The sequence below is a fragment of the Saccopteryx bilineata genome, chromosome 7, assembly GCF_036850765.1.
Source record: "Saccopteryx bilineata isolate mSacBil1 chromosome 7, mSacBil1_pri_phased_curated, whole genome shotgun sequence".
Taxonomy (NCBI): domain Eukaryota; kingdom Metazoa; phylum Chordata; class Mammalia; order Chiroptera; family Emballonuridae; genus Saccopteryx; species Saccopteryx bilineata.
Window position 1 is genome coordinate 110,114,006 of NC_089496.1, and position 23,178 is coordinate 110,137,183.

General features: G+C 53.3%; 2 protein-coding genes across 3 annotated transcripts in view; one reads left to right on the plus strand and one right to left on the minus strand.

The window, feature by feature from the left end:
* DOCK1 (dedicator of cytokinesis 1) overlaps positions 1-23,178 on the plus strand; it is a 437,923-nt gene that overhangs the window by 159,422 nt on the left and 255,323 nt on the right. For both annotated transcript variants that reach the window (XM_066240428.1, XM_066240429.1), the window contains exons 26-27: positions 5,120-5,247; positions 6,974-7,069. In XM_066240428.1, coding sequence (XP_066096525.1) covers positions 5,120-5,247; positions 6,974-7,069 — 224 coding nt within the window. The remainder of the gene's footprint in view (positions 1-5,119; positions 5,248-6,973; positions 7,070-23,178) is intronic.
* The window catches only part of INSYN2A (inhibitory synaptic factor 2A), a 62,282-nt gene continuing 53,423 nt past the window's right edge, over positions 14,320-23,178 (minus strand). Inside the window, exon 4 of the mRNA XM_066240184.1 lies at positions 14,320-16,878. Coding sequence (XP_066096281.1) covers positions 16,695-16,878 — 184 coding nt within the window. The 3' untranslated portion in view covers positions 14,320-16,694. The remainder of the gene's footprint in view (positions 16,879-23,178) is intronic.

The window sequence follows — 23,178 nt, forward strand, 5'->3', positions numbered from 1 at the left end:
GGAGAGATAGAGAGAGAACAGGGGGAGGAGCAGGAAGCATCAACTCCCATATGTGCCTTGACCAGGCAAGCCCAGGGTTTTGAACCGGCGACCTCAGCATTCCAGGCCGACGCTTTATCCACTGCGCCACCACAGGTCAGGCTGAACAGGGTTTGAAAACACCCGAGCATGGCTGCCTCCCGTCCGTCCCCGGAACGCGGAGACACAGGAAGGCTCGTGCTCCCGTCCATCCCCGGAACGCGGAGACACAGGACGGCTCGTGCTCCCGTCCGCCCCCGGAACGCGGAGACACAGGAAGGCTCGTGCTCCCGTCCGTCCCCGGAACGCAGAGACACAGGAAGGCTCGTGCTCCCGTCCGTTCCCGGAACGCAGAGACACAGGACGGCTCGTGCTCCCGTCCGTCCCCGGAACGCAGAGACACAGGACGGCTCGTGCTCCCGTCCGCCCCCGGAACGCAGAGACACAGGACGGCTCGTGCTCCCGTCCGTCCCCGGAACGCGGAGACACAGGACGGCTCGTGCTCCCGTCCGCCCCCGGAACGCGGAGACACAGGAAGGCTCGTGCTCCCGTCCGTCCCCGGAACGCGGAGACACAGGAAGGCTCGTGCTCCCGTCCGTCCCCGGAACGCGGAGACACAGGACGGCTCGTGCTCCCGTCCGCCCCCGGAACACAGAGACACAGGAAGGCTCGTGCTCCCGTCGGTCCCCGGAACGCGGAGACACAGGAAGGCTCGTGCTCCCGTCCGTCCCCGGAACGCGGAGACACAGGACGGCTCGTGCTCCCGTCCGTCCCCGGAGCGCAGAGACACAGGAAGGCTCGTGCAGTCCTGCGTCTCAGGTTTCCCGTCAGCGCACCCTCCCACCTCCCCAGACCGGCTGGCTGCCGTGACGGCGTCGTCCCTGGGTGTCCCCGCCTGGGTTTCCACGCACCTGTAGGGACTGTGCCGTGCTCTCCTGCTCATGTGTATTCCCTCCTATTAAAAAAAGTCAGGAAATGTTAATGCAAGACGTGCTTTTATGTCTCATTGTTTTAAGTCCTAATGCGTGGAATCTTGCAGATAACGGGAGGACAGTTTGTGTTTCAGAGCCTGGCTGTCCCCCGTCCTGTGCCGGCATTGGCACAGTGGGGCAGCGGCCGGGCTCCGGTCATGGCTCAGAGCGGAGTTGCCCACAGAGCACGTGCGGGGTGGGGACGGCGGTGCCGCAGCCACACGGGACCTCCCGTGGAAGAGATGTGCAGTAACTGTGTTTGTCTTGAAGCTCGGTTTCCTGTTGTTCTTGATGTTTTTGAGTGTCTTCCTCTCGGCTCCCAGCCTGAGCGCAGCCGACCTCCCGGCCGTTCTCTGCCTCCGGCCCCCACAGCCTGGCGCCCTCACCCCCCAGCCGCACTCGCAGGCCTGGTCTGCTCCTTCCTTCCACGCCGCCCGCGCCCCCCTGCCCACCCCGGCAAGCTGCCCTGGGAGGGAGTCTGGCTGCCTGTAAGGCCACATCCTGGGCGGTCCTGGCCGACGGCCCCCGCACTTGGCCACGTCGACCACCTTCTCGTCGCTCGGTCTGGGGGACTTGAGCCACCTCTGCCCTGCACCTCTCCTCGCTCCCTCTCTGTCCACGTCCGCCCTGCCCCGACCCCTGCGTCCTCCCGCTGTTCCCGACGTCGCCCTCACACCTCTCCTCGCTCCCTCTCTGTGTCCACGTCCGTCCTGCCCTGACCTCTGCGTCCTCCCGCTCTTCCCGAGGTCTCCCTCACACCTCTCCTCGCTCCCTCTCTGTGTCCACGTCCATCCTGCCCTGACCCCTGCGTCCTCCCGCTCTTCCCGAGGTCTCCCTCACACCTCTCCTCGCTCCCTCTCTGTGTCCACATCCGCCCTGCCCTGACCCCTGCGTCCTCCCGCTGTTCCCGACGTCGCCCTCACACCTCTCCTCGCTCCCTCTCTGTGTCCACGTCCGTCCTGCCCTGACCCCTGCGTCCTCCCGCTCTTCCCGAGGTCTCCCTCACACCTCTCCTCGCTCCCTCTCTCTGTCCACGTCCGCCCTGCCCCGACCCCCGCGTCCTCCCGCTCTTCACAATGTCGCCCTCCGGTTCTGCACACTCCCGTCCGGTGTCTGCACGCTCCTGGCTTGCATGGCTGCTTGGGGCTGATGGCTCTCCAGCCTGTCTTTCTCCTCTGGAAACCTCCTCTCTCCACATGCCTGCTCACCGGGGTCACTTGGTGTCCAGCGCAACTCAGATACCACTGTCAAGCTCTTGACTGTGGTCGTGTTTGCCTCCCTTCAACTCACTTCTCTCCAGTTTTCTCTCACTGGGTGGCACGCTCGTCAGCAGGGCAGCTGTCTGACCCTCCTTTGTCCCACACCCTCATCTGTGACTTAGCCAGCCGTGTGGTCACCTGCCTCCAATTCGCTCCTGTTCCAGGCCAGTCTTTTCAAACTCACCACGGCAGTGGGAGTGCAGGCCGGTGTTGTTTCTTGCCGGGACTGGTGTGGTAGCTGACTGCCCAAGTCCGTGCCTCCCAGCCCTGCTGGTGTGGCACCGCGGAGGGGCTCTGCAGCTCCTTGCTCAGCTCTCCCGTCCCTCCCATCAGCGTGTGCTAGTGCCCCCCCATCAGCGTGTGCTAGTACCCCCCCATCAGCGTGTGCTAGTGCCCCCCATCAGCGTGTGCTAGTACCCCCCCATCAGCGTGTGCTAGTACCCCCCCATCAGCGTGTGCTAGTGCCCATCAGCGTGTGCTAGTGCCCCCCATCAGCGTGTGCTAGTACCCCCCATCAGCGTGTGCTAATACCCCCCCATCAGCGTGTGCTAGTACCCCCCATCAGCGTGTGCTAGTGCCCCCCATCAGCGTGTGCTAGTGCCCCCCATCAGCGTGTGCTAGTGCCCCCATCAGCGTGTGCTAGTGCCCCCCCATCAGCGTGTGCTAGTACCCCCCATCAGCGTGTGCTAATACCCCCCCATCAGCGTGTGCTAGTACCCCCCATCAGCGTGTGCTAGTGCCCCCCATCAGCGTGTGCTAGTGCCCCCCCATCAGCGTGTGCTAGTGCCCCCCATCAGCGTGTGCTAGTGCCCCCTTTCCACCTCTCCCATCATGTTCCCGATGGAACCCAGCTGCCCATCGGCCCCTTCATCTCCCCACCCTCCTGACCTGGACATGCGCTTCTGCAGACACGTCATTTGCTCCAGCCTCCCTGACTTTGTGTGTAGCGGTCCCTTTCCTGGGTTGGCCCCCTCCCACCATGCTGCCCCCCCATGACAAATTCCTACTCTTCCTGCCAGTGGGGGAAGGTGTTTCTCTCTGAGGCTCACCTCCAAGGTCAATGCCTGCTCCCCCGTGCTCCCTCCCTCACATGCTCAGGAGTCTTGGAGGCCAGAGAGGGGCTGAGGCTCATTATTAGTCTCAGCGTCTTGTCAGCAAGCAAATCCCAGTCCTGAGCATCTGACCTGTGCCGGACGCAGACCTTCCCGTTAACCTTGCAGGAGTCCGCCGTGCCTCCTGCCTGCGGGTAGCTCGTGCCACTGTGCCCGTGTCAGAGATGAGGATGCCGAGGCTCGGAGGTGACATGAGTGGTCCAGGACGGTCCCACCAGGAAGCCAGCAGAGTTTGAAGTCAGATAGTGTCACTTCAGGACTGATCTCTGACCGTCCCTCCGCAGGGGTGAGCCCAGCAGAGAGTGTCCCTGAGTGAGGAAGGCCACGTGCAGGGCTGAGCAGGGCAGGAGCCGGCGGAGCTCAGATACCGTTAGGAGGCAGCGGCGTACATGCGCAGAAGGATGCTGTGCTTTGGTCCTCCGGGGAATGAATGAGAGAAGCTGCAGTTCAAGTCATTTTTGTTGTAAGAAGTATTGCAACTTGGGAAGTTGCTAGTCACTGAATTCATAGGCGCACAGCATGAGTGCTCGTTCCAGCGTGTGTTAGTTGGTGTCTGTGTGCACACTTTGGGGGATGTGTGTCTCTATGCTCACATATGCACAGCAGTGCTGTCTTATCCACAGGGGAGTGTGTCCCAGGACCCCAGTGGATGCCTCAAACCACAGATGTTCCGAGCCCGCTATATATTTATACTATTTTCAATACACACCTACCTATGATAAAGTTTAGTTTCTAAATTAGGCACCATAAGTATAACACCAGTAATAAAGAAATGGATATACTGTAACAATATACTGTAACAAAAGTTATGTGATTGTGGCTTATATCTCTCTCTCCAACTATCTCTTTGTATCTTTCTGAACAAAGAGATAGGGTACATTGTTCATGCGCTGGACAGAAGGGGTCACTGCCCAGGCCGGAGGGGACAGCAGCAGCACAGTGCAGGCCACTGGACAGAAGGGGTCACTGCCCAGGCCGGAGGGGACAGCAGCAGCACAGTGGAGGCCACTGGACAGAAGGGGTCACTGCCCAGGCCGGAGGGGACAGCAGCAGCACAGTGGAGGCCACTGGACAGAAGGGGTCACAGCCCAGGCCAGAGGGGGCAGCAGCAGCACAGTGCAGACCACTGGACAGAAGGGGTCACAACCCAGGCCAGAGGGGGCAGCAGCAGCACAGTGCAGACCACTGGACAGAAGGGGTCACTGCCCAGGCTGGAGGGGCAGCAGCAGCACAGTGCAGGCCACTGGACAGAAGGGGTCACTGCCCAGGCCGGAGGGGGCAGCAGCAGCACAGTGCAGGCCACTGGACAAAAGGGGTCACTGCCCAGGCCGGAGGGGCAGCAGCAGCACAGTGCGGCTTCCAGCACACAATATAAAACTTGTGAATTATTCATTTCTGGAATTTTCCATTTATTATTTTCGGGCTGCCTATGTCCACGAGTACCACAGAGCGCAGAAAGTGAAATGGCAGCTAAGAGGGGGGCCTGCGGCATGTTTGTGAATTATCGTGTATCGATGCAGAGATCACCCGTGTATATTCACGCACGGGTGGGCTCTGTGTGTCCATTACCTGCATAGCGATATGAATGATGTCCTCACCGTCCAGAAACCTGACCGTCTGCAGGTGCCAGGTGGCCGGATGTCTGTCCATGTGGCGTACTTGACGGTAGTGTGATATGCTAGGGGGGTCAAGCTGCTCTCAGACCGCGCCTTGCATCTTGGTGGGTCTCCCTCTGACTGGCAACCCCGTGTCCCTGCAGACTGCAGAGAGATCCTGCTCCCCATGATGACAGAGCAGCTCAAGTACCATCTGGAGAGACAGGAGGACCTGGAGGCTTGCTGCCAGCTGCTGAGCGACATCCTGGAGGTGCTGTACCAGAAGGACGTGGTGAGTGAGGTGGCTGTGGGATGAGCCATACTGGGATCCCCGTGGGCTCCGCCTGGGGCACGGGGCGCGGGCACCCCATTCATCCATAAAGAAACGCCTTCAGTTAAAGGTTATCCTCCTCTCTTTCTGTCAAGTTGCACCTTCAAATTATTTTTATTTGTGTGTGAGGCATGTCCGTTATATTGCAGTGTTCATTCTTCCACATTAGAAGTGCTTAGTTTTGAGTTTCTTTCCTAGAACTTCTCGGCTCAGTGCCTCCCACGACATGGTTTTTAATCCTTAATGTCAGACCAAGGCTTTGATGTTAAAATCTGAAGTGAGCAAGTGGAGGCTTACCTGCCTGCATTCTTCCCTTCGATTCTTATTTTATTGAAGCGATACATGCACAGGGGTTTGTTGTTTTTAATATCACAGGTGCTTCTGAGAGTTTTGAGAAGAGAGACTTTTCTGTCTCCTCCCCGGGCTTTCTCTCACTATGGAGAATTTCTTCCTGGGCGTTCTTAGGTAGTTTCTTCTTCTTTTTTTTCTTTCAAATGGTATTTCCTTTTGCGTTTCTAAATTGCACGCTTATTCCATTGACCTTTCCCCCTAATCAACAGTTAGTGCAAGCACACGTGTAGAAGTCTGACCCTACGTTTCACACCCGCAGTGGACCCAGCATATGTAGTGTGTATACACACACACACACACACACACAACACCATTGGTTCTCCAGGTGTGTCTGGGAATGTGGACAGGGTCTCAGTCATCTCTGCCCCGAGTACTGGACACACTGGTTGGATTTTCAAGTCGACAGGGCTGGTTCTGAGCCCTATCGCACACGACTTCCGGACACCTTCCCCGTGCACACACACACTCGTGCCCACACACCTGTCCTGCCTGCGTCCTCCTGCCCTGCCCCATTCTCTCAGAGCCTGGCCAGCATCCTTGGACAGAGAGATCGGAATACAATTCATTCTCAGTGACGATGGCCGCACCGGGGGCATTGCCTTTGTACGGTTTTGGAAACCTTCACCCAAAAGGCAGCCTCCGGTGGTTCCAGTCCTGGGCTCTCCCTCCCTGTTTTTTTCGGAGAGATTTGAGAGTAAAGGGCTTGTGTGGCCAGACCCTCAGAGAGGGGGTGGCACCTGGCATCTTCCCGGCTGTGTGCAGAGGTGGTGGGAGAACATACTCAAACACGTTCAGAGTTCGTGAAGAAGAGCTAAGTGTCCCATCACACAGTAAATAGAATAACCTTTTTTCCTCAGTAGGAAGTTCTGTGGGTCTTTGGGCTTCAGGGAGTTTGCTCAAACGACCGGTCACATTGCGCCCCAGGGGCTGGCTCCCCAGGTTGCCGGGGTTGACCTGCAGAACTGTTCTGGTTGACAGAACCCTCGGTGGCGGCGTCTGCAGACCTCGCTGACAGAGGGCCACAGCTTCCAGCCTGGCTCAGCGGGGATTGTAAACATGATGTTGTTTAAACAGATTTGCTTTCATTATTAACTTTTGCTTCAATTCAATGACTATGATTCCATAACAAATTATCATTAATGGCCTGTAATTAATAGAACGGCTTGAGCTTTCTTTGTGAAGGCTCTTGCCTTTGACAAGGGGCTATTTTTCATTCCAGAAAGGGTTAGAATTGATGGACTCTCTTCAGGGTGAACGGATCCCGTGATGGCCGCCGGGCTGGCTTGCCAGTGACCTGTCCCAGGGGCTGGTTCTCACGGGGCGCTTCCTCCCGCAGGGCCCGACCCAGAGGCACGTCCAGATCGTCATGGAGAAGCTTCTCCGCACGGTGAACCGGACCGTCATCTCCATGGGGCGGGATTCAGAGCTCATCGTAAGTGCTGCGCGACACCCACGTGGGTGTCCGCCTCCTGTGGCCGAGAGCTGCCTTCCCAAGGAAGGAATGTTATTTAACTTTTAAGCCCCCAAATCCATCGGATGCCCTCCCAACTGTCTTATGAAAGTAGGCTTCTTTTTTCCTACGACAGCGCTGGAGCGAGCAGTCCAGACGCCTCGATTTACCTTCTGAAATGTGCTTCTTTCCCAGCGTGTGAGAAGCAGGTGTCAGGGTGGGAGGGGGGCCAACCAGCCACGCCTCAGAGACAGGAGCAGGCAGGCGGCTTTCTCCTGGCTCCCTTCCTGTGAGAGTGGTCACCTTCCTCCTCCTCCTTCTTCTGGTGGCTTCTTTCTACACACTGCTCACAAAAACTCGGAGGGGATATTTCCTTTTTTTTTTTTTTTTTTTTTGTATTTTTCTGAAGCTGGAAACGGGGAGGCAGTCAGACAGACTCCTGCATGTGCCCGACCGGGATCCACCCGGCACGTCCACCAGGGGGCAATGCTCTGCCCACCAGGGGCGTTGCTCTGCCGCGACCAGAGCCATTCTAGCGCCTGGGGCAGAGGCCAAGGAGCCATCCCCAGCGCCCAGGCCATCTTTGCTCCAATGGAGCCTTGGCTGCGGGAGGGGAAGAGAGAGACAGAGAGGAAGGAGGGGGGAGGGGTGGAGAAGCAAATGGGCGCCACTTTTGTGTGCCCTGGCCGGGAATCGAACCCGGGACTTCTGCACGCCAGGCCGATGCTCTACCACTGAGCCAACCGGCCAGGGCCAGGAGGGGATATTTCAAAACGAACGTGAAGTGATAAAGAAAAAGAAGCGTTTGATTTTTTTAAAATTATTATTAAACAAGAACATCAGAAAAGCAAACGACAAGTCCAAGAAAATTGTTCGGTTATGCACATGAGATGCAAAAACAACTTTTACTTCATGGGTGAAAACGGACTACTGTACAAAAGGCCGAGCGTGCTGGAGTCACCTGCGCGTCCCTGGTCTGGAAAGTGCATTGTGAAATAGCCCCTCGTTTTTTGCGAGCAGTGTATTTAGCTTGAAGATGCCATTGGTAACATTTTGTGATGGACCTTAACAAGGAACCGGGGTACTCCCGCTCAGCTGTTTTATCTGTGCTCCAATGTATTGCGGATGGGTCTCCTGTGCAGGTTATTGAGGCATGGAACGGCGTCTTTGTTTTGTTTTACTTTTTGGGAGATTTCTAAGAATAATATAAAACATGTATTATGGTGCCTTCCCCCCCCCCCCACCAGAGTTAACCTCTTTCCTGCTTACCCCATTATTCTTAAGTTTGGTTTCTTTGACAAAAGCTACACACATAGGTCCTGGTTCATTTTGCTCATTTCTAGTCCTTGTTACTATTTGACTAAGTTTGTTTGATGGCATTTAAAAGAAATTAAAAAAAAAACTTTCCTAATGAAAGAACAGAATATACAGTTAAGAGTTTTCAGTGCCAATTAGCTTGGACACACTTGTCTCTGTGTGTGCCCAGAGTGGACCAAGTCACGGGCACAACGGTCTCCCTCAGATGGCAGAACAGGGACGTGGGGGCTTGCGTTGGTGACCGTGGCCGGTGTCGCCATGAAGGATGTGGTTGGGGGAGAACCTGGTGGGGCATGGAAGTGGGACCATGCCCACCTTGGATACATGTTGTGTTCACATTTTCCTGCAGGTGTAGCTTATATCAGGTGTATAAATTAGGAAATAAAATACCTCCTTGTCAGTTACCTTTATTTGCCGTGGGATTTTCTGTTCTGTACATATAAATGCACCAGCCTTATTCCATTCCTCATCAGAAAAGACGGAGCCCCATGGTGCATGGCTCGGGTGAGCTCAGCACACCCCTGATGTCTGGGGAGCCTCTCTTCTTGGGGTGGCGCCGTGGGCACCCCTGGATCACTGTCACGGTGTGGACGTGCTTGAGTCGAACGAATGATGTGTGCTTTGAAGTCAAACTAAGTGTTGAGTGAGTTGGGGACTCGTGTGACGCTGATCCCAGTGCGATTCTAGTAGGTCAGGAGGAAGATGCTGAAATGCATCCAGACCCTCATCCTCGGTAGGGAGACAGCTTGCCCGGGACAGGAAGCACTTTCTCAGTTTCCACCGTTCCGTCATGTCTGTTGGCCAGATGCTCGGATCTCCGGGAGGTAGAAAGGTCAGCCCAAGGGCTGGGTGCCCACTCCCTGAAGGGCTTGGAGGAAGCTAGGTGTTGCGAGGAACATCCTTAGGAACAGTACTAACACTTTCTGAGATGGGTTATGGCAGCGAGGGCCCACACTTGGTCTCGCCCAGCTGTGGTCTCGTTCTTACTGAGGCGTCTGGACCCAGGTCCCACCGGCCCGACGTTGTCCAGCGGAAGAGGTCTCCAGAAGCAGAAAGTGGGTTTAGGTCCTAAGCTGATTCCTCCCACTTCCCACATCACCACTATGTATAAAAGGAGCCCAGAAGTTCCATTTGAAAGACTAACTAGGCTGGAAGAAGAAATCTAAAAAAAAAAAAAAATCTGAATGAGCTATAATTGTTTAATGAGCAATGGCAGCCTCAAGATGTTTCCAGGATGGGCATGTGCCACTTAAAATTAGCGTTGTGAGGAAGGGTCCGCGGCCACCGAAGACCTGCGTCCCTCTGTGGTGACCGCTGAGGTGTGAGGAGCTCCCCGCAGGCTCGCCCTGGGCTCGGCCTTGTGCTCAGATGTAGATTCACGCCTGGGCTTCCTAATGTCAGTGCTGTTGCTCTGTGAATTCAGATGAGAGGCAGACGGGGGAGCGGAGAAGTATCTCTGACAAGGTGGATGGAAAACTTCATCAGCGGGCCTCGTGGAGTGGAACCCGCCCAGGCTCTGGATGACAGACCCGTGCTGGGAAAGCGCTGACATCACATCACAGACCTTTCAGCCCTCATGCGCTGGCTACGCGGTGTTTGCATAAAGGCAGTGGTGGGATTCACCTGGTTCGCACCAGTCAGGCAGAACCAATAGCTAGTTTTTTCTTGAGTTCTTGAGAACCGGTTGCTAAAATGGCCCTTGTCATCAGGGTTCTCTCTGAGGTGGGCGTCTGGGCAGCTGCCCAGTGTGGGAATCACACATTGACGTTCCTGACTCTTTTTTAACGTTCATCTGCGCAGCAGCGTATTCTAAGCGCCTGTAGTCGTGTTCATTCCGTCCGTAGGTAAAAAAAAAAAAAAAAAAAATGACAGAACTCTGCTTGTAATATTTATTTATTCATGTCATAGCACTCATTGGACCTTTGATGAAACATCACCTTTTAATTCCCTCACGTCTGTCACTTCAGTGAACAGACTTAACATAAAGAGAAACAGTGCCAGACAACCAGGGGGTGACAAGCTGTCATTGGAAATATCTTAAAGAACAGTTTTGTTGTTTGTTCAGATATTATTTGATTTTTTGATTTTTTTTCCTTAATATGTTAAAACTCTTTCTTATAACCGAATCTAGTTTTTTGTACCTCTTTTATGGTCCTTATTCTTTCAGTATTAAATGCATGAAATAATAAACTACCTTTCAGTATATCTTTTCATATATATATATATGATATATATTTAAAGTGGTCATTAGGGCAGAGAACCAGTTGTTAAATTATTGTATTTGAGTCCCACTTCTGCATACAGGGGATGGGAATGGTGAAGCTGTGAACCCGCTGATGCATTCTGGGTAATCACTATAAAGTGATGGGTCCTGCGCTGAATGCACGGACTTCCCTTAGTGATGGTCTTTGTGACACTGTCAGCAGGGATACTAAGCATGTGACCTCTTCCTCCGTGTGCGTGCGTCGTGGGGACTGCTGCTGCGGTCTGACCGAGTCCCTGTCTGGTCACATGGGACAGGGGAACGGAGCACACCGCACGTCCTTGGCTGGGCTGTGGCATACACGACACGCCTCACCTTTTCTCTGCACCTGTTTCATAAAACTCTCTGCTGTTGGTTGTTTATTGTTCATTTTAGGTTATTTCATATCTTCCAACACTGTATCTGGAATGGGCTATTGGAATGCCTCTCACGCTTAGAATAAAAATGGGCCACGATCCTAAGGATTATACTTCTTTTTTTTTAATGCAGGAAACTCCTGTTTGGCAGTATGGGATCATAGATGGTGTGGGTGCCTATCACAGGCCCGTGGCCACAGGGAAGGCTTGCGGGAACCTTGCCACCCGACTGAGAAAACTGTCTTATCTTCCTTCAGTGTTGTCTGACTTTCTGGAGTGAAGGGCTTCCTGTTTTATATCATCTGATTTCAGATGTTGTTTTTCTCTCCCTGTGTGAAAAGGTTTCTAGGTCTCAGCATTAGGCAGCATTCCTAGTCTTTGGGTAAATTCTGAGCAGGTGGCCACGGTGGGTTAGGTGTTTCTGTCTTGTGGGCAGGTGACCTGAGCAGTGGTTGGGTGGGTGACTGGGCACCCCCCCCCCCCCCACCAGCTGTCTTTGCTGGAATAAGTGCTCACATGCTGAGCTGGGTGTTTAGCCGATGAGGTGCATAATACACAGGGTCATTCTATCTGTGACCTCAGCTGCTGCTTCTGAGCGATCTGCTTTGCCTTCTGTGACTTAGTCCTTTAAAAATGTAATTGAGTGAGCAGGACTTGTACAGGGTTCTCCATGGCTGGGATGCACATGAAGACTGGAAATTACCAATGCACTAAAAACAAACAACAAAAAATGTGGGTCTTTTCTGAAGACAGAGTCTGTGGACGGTGTTCAGAAGCCGAATTTAGGGAAGGGGACCTTCCTGCTTGGATCCCCCACACGCCCTTGTCTTATGACCTTGGACCTTCTAACTCACTCGACTCAAGTAACGGGAGTGACTTTCCTTCCACTCTGAACACCAGCTGCTGAGGACCCTGATGGGGGGGAGGGTGTCATCGTGACAGCAGCGTCACTGGTGGGGAAGACACCATTCTGGGAAACCCAGCGCTGTCCTGGAACCCACATGATTTGTGCGGCGCCCATGTGCCTCTTTACTCGGGAAAACGTGCGCTGGTCATGGTCTTTCCGTGAGTGGAGCCTGTGTCCCCAGACTCGTCATCAAATATTCCCACCAAGGTGTGTGCTGTCTCCTGGCACGCATGTTCATTTTGCGACGGTGTCGTCTAATGGATGTTGTGAACAGGGATGTGTTTTTACCAAAAAAGAAAAAAAATGCTACCCTTAATTTTAGTTGCAAAAGAAAGCAATACGTTATAAAAGTTTCAAGTGGGCGGCCTCGGCGTCTGGGCTTTCTACACGTCTGCCAGCCACAGTGCCTCCAAAGGCGTCTATTTGGTCATAAGTCTACTTGGAACACGTGGGTATCCCACAGTTGTTCTCACACAGGTGCACCTGTCAGTGGGGATAACTTCATACATTCATTTTTATTCGGCGTGGGTACAACAAGTTTCCCTGCCTTCGTCATATTCATGAGGCCCTGGCTTTCTCCCTTCCCGCCCCCTAAGAATGGCCCCTGACTGTGGATTTACTGCAGAGGAAATAAAAACCCCCTCGTTGCCCGGGTAAAACCAGCTGCCATGCTTGCATATTCATACAGAGCCGCAGAGGTACCTTAAGTTAATTATTGAGCTACTTAAAAGGCAATAGACGGCTTTCACGTGACCCTCTCATCTGCCAAAATGTATGCTGCCCATTAAGGCATGATTAGTTCACGCTAATTCACTAAGTGGAATGTTATTTCTGAGTTATACAGCGCTTTTCAGTAAATAAGTCGGTTGTACTTTTCCTGTTCCAGATGTGCCCGTGGTAGAGAATTGTTTTTTAAGGAACAGGAAGGTACTTCCATGTGCAAAGCTGCTCCTGTCAGAGGTGACCCCCCCCCAAAGTGGCCTGGCTCTGTGAGCGGGTCCCATTTTACTTGCTGATACACACGCTCCTGAAACCTCAGCCCCCCAGTGTGGGCGTGGGGACGTCCTGTGCTGTCCCCTGTCCCAGGCGGCGAGGGGTGGAGAAGCCCACGCCCGGGTTCCTGCGTGCTTCCTGTTCTCACCATCTCCCGTGAAAGGGAAGAGGCAGGGGCGTCTGTGGGGTGCTGTGTGATCTGTGTGATGCTGGAGATCTGTGCGTCTCTGTGCCACGCCGAGGACAGCTCCCCAGGGAGAGCGGCACGGCAAGACAGGCTCCCTGTTCCCGTCTGAGACCGGGCTCGGCCTGGTGCTGGACCGTGTCTACCATACTGCACATCTCCATGCTGATGGGCAGCCTGGCCGCTACGTGGGATGCTGCCAACTTCCTAGGCCCTTTCTGAGAGAGGCCTTGGGTGTCTCCCTTATGGACGCTCTGCTGGAGCTGGGGGAGGGTCCAGGGTCCAAGGAGCAGGGACACAGGTCCTGGCACCCCTTCTGGAGGCCGGTGGCACCTGTCAGAGTGACGGGGGGGACACCCACGTGGTATGCTGTCCTTTGTTATCTGGTGGCTTGTAAGAGGGGACTTCTGAGGTGGCTCCCAGGTGACGACGGAGCGTGGTTCCGAGTGGCCTCCAGCTGCTGGGGGCTGCACTGGGTCTTACACCCCATCCGCGTGGGTATGGCACTCATCCCTTCTTTCCCTGAGGAGCAGAGTAGGAGCCTTCCGGCCCAGCCGACAGTGGTCCCCCACCCTGACCCGTGGACAGGGAAGAGGGTGGGGGTCTGTCCTCTCATGGCCTTCTAGGGGGAGGGGTGAGGATTGGGCTAGTCTCCAGGGGGAGAGTTGGGCTGCTGGGGAGGGGAGGGGGAGGCAGAAGAGAAGGAGGTGGCTGACCCCCTGGGGCTGGACCTGGTGAATGGGTGGTCTAGAGAGAAGCCGTCTCTGGAAGGCCATGGCAGAGTTCAGTTGTCTGTGTGAGATTTTTTTTTAACAATTGCGCATCAGTTACCGACCCTGCAGTGAGCCTTTATAGTGAGTGGGTGCCCTGCGTCCTCAGAAAGTCCCCCTGTGCTCCTGGAGGCTGTAGCCCCTGTCCTGGTACAAGGACTGGTAAACTGAGTCCCAGCCGGGGTTGAGCCACACACTGTCCTCAGCCAGGCCCGGCCAGTGGGCAGGGCCCACACCTCGCAGCGGTCGGGGAACCTCAGGGAGGTGCTTTCCAGCCTGAATGTCCTTCCTTAATCACTACTTTCTTAGATGGCACCTCTTTTTCCCACCTTCACTGAGACCAGAAAAGAAGTTTCATAGCCACACAAAACATTATCTTTCTTTTTTTTTATTTAAAAATTAATAAAGAACTTAGTGACAAGTATAATAATTGGACCTCTACACGTGATGCCATGGGTACATCCACAGATGAGGGGACACTGTCCTTTTCACCGTGGCTTTTGTATCGAAGGTTTGACCGAGCTCTTTCTGCTAGAAGCATCCTTCTCTGTTTGTGAGACATTGCACTGAAACTATGAAATGACTGAAAACATATATATTTTTTTCTATTCTGAAGACAGTTTTATTTTTAAATAGGAATGAGTGTGTCTTCTGTCTCCTTTCAACTCTCAAAATTTTAATTATTATTAGTTTTTTTAGTCTAGACTGTTTTCAAACAGGGACATTATTTTGCTTGCTAGGATGTCCTCTCGTGTAGACAGATTTATAGAACTAATTAGAAAGCTGTTCACACCCTTATTTCAATTACTGAGAAAGTTGGGAATTCTTAAAACACAAGGATGGATCACTTGTTGCAAACATTTTTATAATGGTAGTTAAAAACAGTATAAAATAAGTGAAACACACATATATATATTATTTTAAATTTTATGTCTTACATGACACAATTGCACTTCCTTCATGGTACGGGATCATCTTGTTTGTCCTTCTTTTGCACAAAAATACTCAATTCTGTTTACTGAAACCCAAGGATTGGTATCCTTGGCCATTGTTTTCCACAAAAAGATGTGACTTTGTTTTTCTTCTTTGAATTAAAGCATACATCTGTGGTAGAGCTTGAGTAGCCCCCAAAGGATGTTGACATGATAGACCCATTTCATTGATTTCAAAGTTTAGGTCTGATCTGTACTAGGTCCTTGTGGAATCAAAACACTTAGAACTAAAGGAGATTTTGCTCCTGAGTCTGGAGGAAAATGCAAGGCAAGAAACAGCTCCAATCTCACCAGTGCAGGTAGAGGTCCTTTTAAGGGGAGCCCCTTGTTTTCTGCCATCAAATCCATGACGTGTGTATGTTTGCACGAGGTTAGAGAGTGAGACTGTTGGACAGGAAGTCGAAGACTAGGTGTTCTCGTATGTTCACAAACTTTTCAAAATTTAAGTTGTACAAAAAAAAAAAAAAAGGCAAAAGAAGATCCCTACTTCCTATTGTGAAAAGCCAACATTAATAACACAAAGTCATCGACAGATCTGGGGATTTGGGTATCTATAAAAGGAGGCTTGCAAACGAATAAGTGAAAAAATAAAGGAACTAAGATTTATATTGAATGTGTAATCAAAAGAGAGCTGTACGTGTCACTATTTATTTAAAAAATACCTAAAAACATTTGATTCACAGCTTTCCCCTTAGGTCATTTTGTACAACTTACCTAATAGGTTTAAGTGTCGGTGATACTATATGTGATTGATGGTAGCCACTAAACTAGACACACTGTTTCTCTTTGGGATGGTCGGGTCTTCCACAGTTGCTACAAAGCATAACAAATGGTATACAACATCTGCCTGCGCTTTTGGAGATCAACAATGTCTCAGAGATGGATCCACAGAAACACTTTCCCATGGCGGTGGAGACTGCCTGTGATTTATTGGTGACTGAGCTATCCATTGTGTATCTCTATGGGTGTTTTTTCTAATTCTTGCCAGAATTTATCATCTGGCCTTTGGGTATCAAAAGATTAAAAATGAGATCTAAGAAAGCTTAGTGTTCAGTAGCTCTGACCCTGTCGACTTGCAGTGATTAAAGGCATGTCCTGACTTTGGGGGACTCCTGGCTGCTGGACATTTGGAAACTGAGCAGTAAACACGTCGTGGGTCCGGAGATGTGGAGAATGCTAGATTTGACGCGTCGGCGTGACACGGAGATGTGGCCACTTGGCTTAGTGCGCCTCAGCACATGAAGGCAAATATACATCGAGTCACATTATTTAGAGATTATTCATGGTCTCCGACCACTTGAAAAAAATTGTGCTTTCTCCAGAATTTGATGTGCTGACAACCACACTTGCCTCCGGCTTATTTGCAAAATGGAACGTAAAAATGAAGTCCTTTGCAAACATAAGGCTTGCTGTTTGTTTTTTCTTATTAAAAAAATAAAATAAAGGCTGGAAAATAACTATGATACTTTGCTGTGTACAGAGTGACAAGCCTGCCATTTTGCGGGCTGGCCACATAATGCTTGCCGATCTGGGGTGGGGGCAGAATTGTTTTACTTGACCCCTTGGACGACGTGGAGCTTCACGTCCGATTTTCCATCCCACATCCGCAAACCGCGAACGACAGTGGGCACATGGTGACGCCCAGTGCCTTGCTGTCTGTTCACTTCTTGGTTGGGACAAAGGCCTTTCTTGGTAAGCGGATGAGAGCTGGGTCGGCACCGGCCTCGGCCGTGCAGTTCACGTGATCCGTTCGTTGTGGAGGAGGATGGTGGTAAAACTCCAGTGGGTTTTCCAGACAGCATTTAGACTCCAGACGCCACGAGTCTTAAAGGAACCAGAGTTTCCATCTTCCGTGCTTTTTAGATTCAGTTTTGGATTTTTGCTTGGGAGTCGAGGAGCAAGTCTCCTGCGAGTAAGGCGAGGGGGCGACCTGAGTGTCCTCAAAGGGGTGGAGATTCTTCAGGACAGGCTGGAGCTTGTCCTCCTGCTGCTTGAAGTCCAGCTCCACGCTAGAAAGAAGAGAGAGGAAGCTGGTTAGTGCATGGTCTTTCATATGTCAGGATTCCCTCCCTCGGTGGCACAAAATCAGGTGCATCCTACCAGGGTAATGATCCTTCACATTGGGTTTCTTCTATAATTCTATTGCTCCATATTCAGCAATTGGCTGTACTGTGGGTTAGCTCAGTATCACTGTGAACGACACCTGACCCTTGAACAATGTGGGGGTTGGGATCCCCACCCCCCTACCCCCACAGTTGAAAATCTGCATACAACTCTTGACTTCCCTACACCTGAATGACTAATAGCCTGCTGTTGATTGGAAGCCTTATTGATAACAGAAATGGTCCCTGAACGCATAGGTCAGGTGTTATATGTATTAGATGCAGTGTTCTTAAAATAACGTCAGCTAGAGAAAAGAAAGTGCTTTGAAGAAAATCCTAAGGAAGAGAAAATACCTTTATGGTATTAGTGTCCATAGCATAAGCAGGAAAAAAAAATCTGCTGATAAGGTCAAACCTGTGCTTATAGGGTCGACTGTATTTCAAAGCAAGTGTGTAGACAGGAGTGACGGGCCACGCCATACAGGCGCACAGTAGACTGCGCAAGCTAGTCTCCTGATGCGTGCTTGACAGTGTTTGCACCACGACAAGATGGCCCAACCACACCACACGGTGCTCAGGGCGCGTCCCTGTCGTCGAGGGGTGCGTGACTGTATCGTACTGAAATGAAAATGTGGCCTCTGAGCAGTCCCTTTCCTTGTCCCTCAGTGGTCCTTGAAGTAAATAGAGCATCAGCTGTCTGACTGTTCAGGAGGCGGCTCAGTGCATTCATGCCAGGCGTCTGTGTAGCTTACACCAGGTCCCAGAGACCCAGTCCTCTCGCCTGAGGGGGGGGGGGGCGTTGGGAGATGAGCTGGTCTGGATTACTTTCTCTTTGTGAAATCTGATCCGCCCACCCGAAACAGGAACAGGGACAACCACCACAGGACCCAACATCAGGAAGAGCGGTGTGTGTCCAGGACGTCAGCGCCGTCTGCTGTTACTCCCTCATTACCAGAGGCTTTTCAGGCCAAGACAGTGTTTAGTGAAAATTACCCAAATTGTAATTAACATCGCTGGAGCCACAGCGTGCAAACAGGTAGCCACGTGGGAAGACATTTGACTGTAGTGGTCATGTTTGTGTTAGAATGACAGGATTCAAGACTGATTATTGAAAGCATACGCTCTTTCTTGGGAAATTTCTTCAAAGCACTCCATGTGCCGAGAGTCCTCCCTTCTCTTCTTGGCTTTGGAAGGGCCACAGTTGATCCTCTCTGCTCCACTAGCTCTTCACTGTCCCCTTGACCTTGGGCGAGGACCCAGAGCCTCGACTCCCTTCTGCCTACCTGCCCCACACCCCTGGTGGCTTGACTCTCACTCTGTGTCACACAGAGCTTCCAGAGAATTCCGCCCTGGGCTCCTTCCATGTCTGTTCTGGATGCCAGACTAAATGTCAGTAGATTTCAGTAAAGGTTCAGCAGTGATGAGAATGCATGAGCTCATAACGTTTTATATCCAGCGGAACCGTAAACCATTTATAAACATGAAGTCCTATTGATTTAGAGGACCATTAATCCTAGACAAATTTTGACATTTTGGAGAGACAAAACAGCCAAGCTGCATTATCTGGAGCTCTCCAAACAAGTTCAAGACCCGTCTAATGGACCGTTTTATCTGTTAAACCCGCTGTTCCATTTTTCTTATTGTCAAAGATGGTAACGAGATGGGGGAAAAAAATTAAAAATATTGTCAAGGCGTTTATGGCCAGTTGCCCTTTGCTCCCAGAATGAGGATTAGTGGTTTCCCCTCATTTCCAAGGGCTCGCTGAGTTATGCTGCCGCTGATAGGAGGCGGAGGCAAAGCCCATGAGCTCAGGTCCTGCTCATGCAGAACGTGCCACCGTGGAGGCCCAGATCCTCTGAGGGACAGCTGGGACAAGTGCCCATCTCAGGACGTGCTGCATTTGTGAGCACAGCCCTCTGTGTTAAAAAAAAAAAAAATGACCGTTCTGTCATCTGAGGCTGTGGACAGATAGGGTTCCATCCTGGCTTTCCCCCTTGGCGTTGGGGGCAGAGGGGGCTCCAAGAAGCCAGTCCCTTGTCCTCTTTAGGCCTCTGTCTCCTTCCCTTCAAGGGTTATAATTATTAACGCCTGGACCATCTCATTGGATTAGGTCAGGATGCTCCTCCCCCCCCCCAAAAAAAAAACAGCCAGTGAAAAAGGTTTCTAACCTACCAAATGGAATTCAAACATGATTTCATCCTTCTTATCAGTTGGCCATCAATTTCATAATGATACCAAGAGCTAATGGTGATCAAGAGAAATGCCTATGAAAGAATTCTTCGACTTGGCTATCTAACAAGGAAAATGAGAAGCTCGCCCTTGAACCGGTGAGCGAGTGTCTCCAGTGTGGTCTGTGAGGTACACGAGGTCACTCTGTCCAGGGACTGGGTGAGGACTGCGAGGCTGCCCCGCAGATCTGGGCCCTTTATTTCAAGAGTCCCAGCCAGGCTGGGAGCTCGGAGGGCGGAGGGCGGGAGGCGGGTGCTAGCATTTCCGAGGCTGGGGCCTGTCATGACTGAATTCTGGCTCCCTGTCATGATTGACTTCCCATCAATTGGCTGCGTTGAGAGGAGTCTAATCTGAGTCCTCGTTCACGGGCTGGCTCGTCCTTTTTCTGCCGAGCTGACTGACTTTCCTGGTTGTGCTTCTACGGAGAGGCCTTAACCAGGAGCCAGTGTTTCCGTGGAGGGGTGTGTGTGTGGCAGACGGGATGAATGTTTGATAGGAAGTGCCCACACCAGGGCCCGCGGGGTGTCCCGAGCCCCTCCCTCTCCTGCTATAATTCCCAAGGTGCCATGTGCTGGCTTTGGGGTGAGGCATATGCACCAGCCCTCAGACTGCAGAGTGGGGTGCCCCGCCCCTCAGTGGGAAGGCCGTGGATTGTTCTGCACCCTGATTTCTGCTGGGGGACTTTCTCACAGTGGCCAGGGCTATCACTAGTCACCTGGTTGAATGCAAAGCAGAGAGCTGGCTAGGAAGGGTAATGTCCAAGGGTTCATAGTGTGGCCAGCTCTGGCTGTCACCAAGTGAAGGTCCCTTCAGCCTTAATAGCCAGATGTCCAGGAGGAAGCTCCTGGTCAGAGCGGAGGCCTTGACTTGGACAATAGCCGCTAGTGCCCACTCTTGGCCATTCTGACTCTTCTGTGCACAGCCTATTCCCTGTTTAACCCAGCTCGCTGTCCAGAGACTGCCCGGGGGGGGCTGCCTGGTGGAGGGGAGCGACCCACTCTGGGTTTAACCACTGATCTCCAGATGACAGCAGGCGTGGGGACAGGCGCCCCGCATGCTGCCGGGTAGGTGGTGTGGCCACCATTGCTGAAGGCGTGGGTGCTGTCTTCCTGGCTGTTACTCCCTCCCCCTGCCCAAAACTCCTGTCCTGGCTCGTGGGAAGGCCTGCCACTCCTTGTCCCTCTTGTCCCCCAGGCCCCAGGAGCACGTGACCTCCTCATTCTCTAGCCACCTTCCAAGACACCCCCCTGTCACCACCCCTTTCTCCCTTCTCTGCGCTCACCACAGACAGTTGCTTGTCCCCACATTCTTCTGCCTCCATCCCCTCAAAAGTGAGTGCTGTGACCGGGGACCCTGCCATCTGTGCTCCCAGCTCCTGCCGCGGGGCCTGCCTCATGGCGGTCGCCCGGGTGAAATTGCCCGAATTAAGGAGTGAGCACTGAGCCCTAAAAGACAGGTTCCCTCTGGGCATGAGCCCCCGTGCCCCGAGCTGGCTGCTCTGCGTGGGGCAGGGCTGCTGTCCCTCCCCCTCTCCCCCCACAGTGGCCCACTCCTGGTCAAAGACAGACGGGGCTCTCCCGGGCGGCATGTTGTATGCGCTCCAGGCAGAACATGCTCAGCTTCATCTCTGTGCCCAGCTCCGTCTCTGTGCCCGGCTCCATCTCTGTGCCCAGCTCCATCTCTGTCTCTGTGCCCGGCTCCATCTCTGTCTCTGTGCCCAGCTCCGTCTCTGTCTCTGTGCCCGGCTCCGTCTCTGTCTCTGTGCCCGGCTCCATCTCTGTGCCCAGCTCCGTCTCTGTCTCTGTGCCCAGCTCCGTCTCTGTCTCTGTGCCCGGCTCCGTCTCTGTCTCTGTGCCCAGCTCCGTCTCTGTCTCTGTGCCCGGCTCCGTCTCTGTCTCTGTGCCCGGCTCCATCTCTGTCTCTGTGCCCGGCTCCATCTCTGTCTCTGTGCCCAGCTCCATCTCTGTCTCTGTGCCTGGCTCCGTCTCTGTCTCTGTGCCCGGCTCCATCTCTGTGCCCAGCTCCGTCTCTGTCTCTGTGCCCAGCTCCGTCTCTGTCTCTGTGCCCGGCTCCGTCTCTGTCTCTGTGCCCGGCTCCATCTCTGTGCCTGGCTCCGTCTCTGTCTCTGTGCCCGGCTCCGTCTCTGTGCCTGGCTCTGTCTCCGTCTCTGAGCCCGGCTCCGTCTCTGTCTCTGTGCCCAGCTCCGTCTCTGAGCCCGGCTCCGTCTCTGTCTCTGTGCCCAGCTCCGTCTCTGTCTCTGTGCCCGGCTCCGTCTCTGTGCCGGCTCCATCTCTGTCTCTGTGCCCAGCTCCGTCCCTGAGCCCGGCTCTGTCTCTGAGCCCGGCTCCGTCTCTGTCTCTGTGCCCGGCTCCATCTCTGTCTCTGTGCCCGGCTCCGTCTCTGTGCCCGGCTCCGTCTCTGTCTCTGTGCCCAGCTCCGTCCCTGAGCCCAGCTCTGTCTCTGAGCCCGGCTCCGTCTCTGTGCCCGGCTCCGTCTCTGTGCCTGGCTGGATCGGAGGAGAATCAGGCGTATTTCCTGCAGAGCACACACCAGAGTCTGGGCTCGGCCCTGGCACTTCGCTCCCTGCTTCCATTTCAGGAAGAGCCTGCAGTCACACCCTGCAGAGGGTGATGGGTGCTCTCCAGGCCCTGGCTCCTGCGCTGTCCTGAGGGAGACCCCTCTATCCCGTTCACTTTTCCTGGGGCCCAGTGTCGCTTTCTGCGTGACGGTGCTTCTGAGCTGCCTTGGGGCAGCGCTCCTGGCCTGTGCAGGGTGGACCTGCCTCCACAGACCGGTCCCCTGGTCCTCGCCTGGACCCCTCCAGTCCCACGGGCAGGGGGCTTGTTCCTGTTCTAGCTCTGGGCTCCATGTCTCACCGTCCCCTAGGATTCTGCTGGGGGTTTGCCCAGCACCCTGCAACCTCCGGGCTCTTAGGCCCAGCAGCACCTGGGCCACGCCGCGCCGTCCCCGGCCTCTGCTGGGCTCAGCAGTGACGGCGCTCCGCTCGCGCCCACAGACTGCAGAGGACTGTCCCCTCGGCTGTGGCCGCTGCTGCTGCTCCTGAGCTTCCTGTGGACACTCGGGCTCGGCCCCGGTGTCCTCCGCATGCTGTGGCTGATGCCTCAAGTTCACTTACGGGAAATGATTTTAAAACATTCCTTTCTCCAGTCCCCTGGGCGTAGCAGGGAAGAGTTCACAAGAGGTGACTCTGGCTCCCAAGCACGCGTCTCGAGAGGAAAACCTAAGATCTCTGATGTCTCCGGCCGCGCCAGTGGTGGTGTGGCTCAGTGGGCTGCGCCGGAGCAGAGGTGTCCGTTTTTAATTCCCTCTGAACTAAGTGGCAGAGTCCCCTGGCACCACCTGGCACTACCTGGCTCTGGCTCTGGCTAGCTCACGTTTCCGCCACTGTGGGTAAATCACTTTCCACCGAGGTCCCCTGTCGCCTCCCCGTCCTGTGGCTTGTCTAACACAGCCATGCCTGCACGTCCCTTTGTCTGGTCTACATGCCTCCCGGGTGGGTTCTCTCCACGGGTCACGCCCGGCCCGGGTGGCATCGCGGGTTCTTCTTTCTCTTGAGTCTGTCTCTGGACTCATGGATGGATGTGCCACGGTTAATTTGCTTGACATCCATGGTACCTTTAGAGCTGTGTTCGGCTCAGAACATGCTTGCTTTGTTTACTGAGTTGAAATGGAACAGATGAGCTGATCTCCAATCCTCTTCCTGCTGGTCCAGCAGAATGTGGCTGCTCCGTTTTCTTTTTTACGTTGTTAATAATTTATTCATCAAAACAAATGTATGTATACAACTAGGCCTCTATGTTATGTACCATGTGCATATATAGGGACATATGTTACATACCATGTGCCTGTGCCTCTGTGTATGTGTATTTAATGTATACATAGATCCCATTCCAATAGTGTCCAATATTAGTAATTTGTACTTACTAGCTCTTAACACTTTGAACTTAGAAATGATGG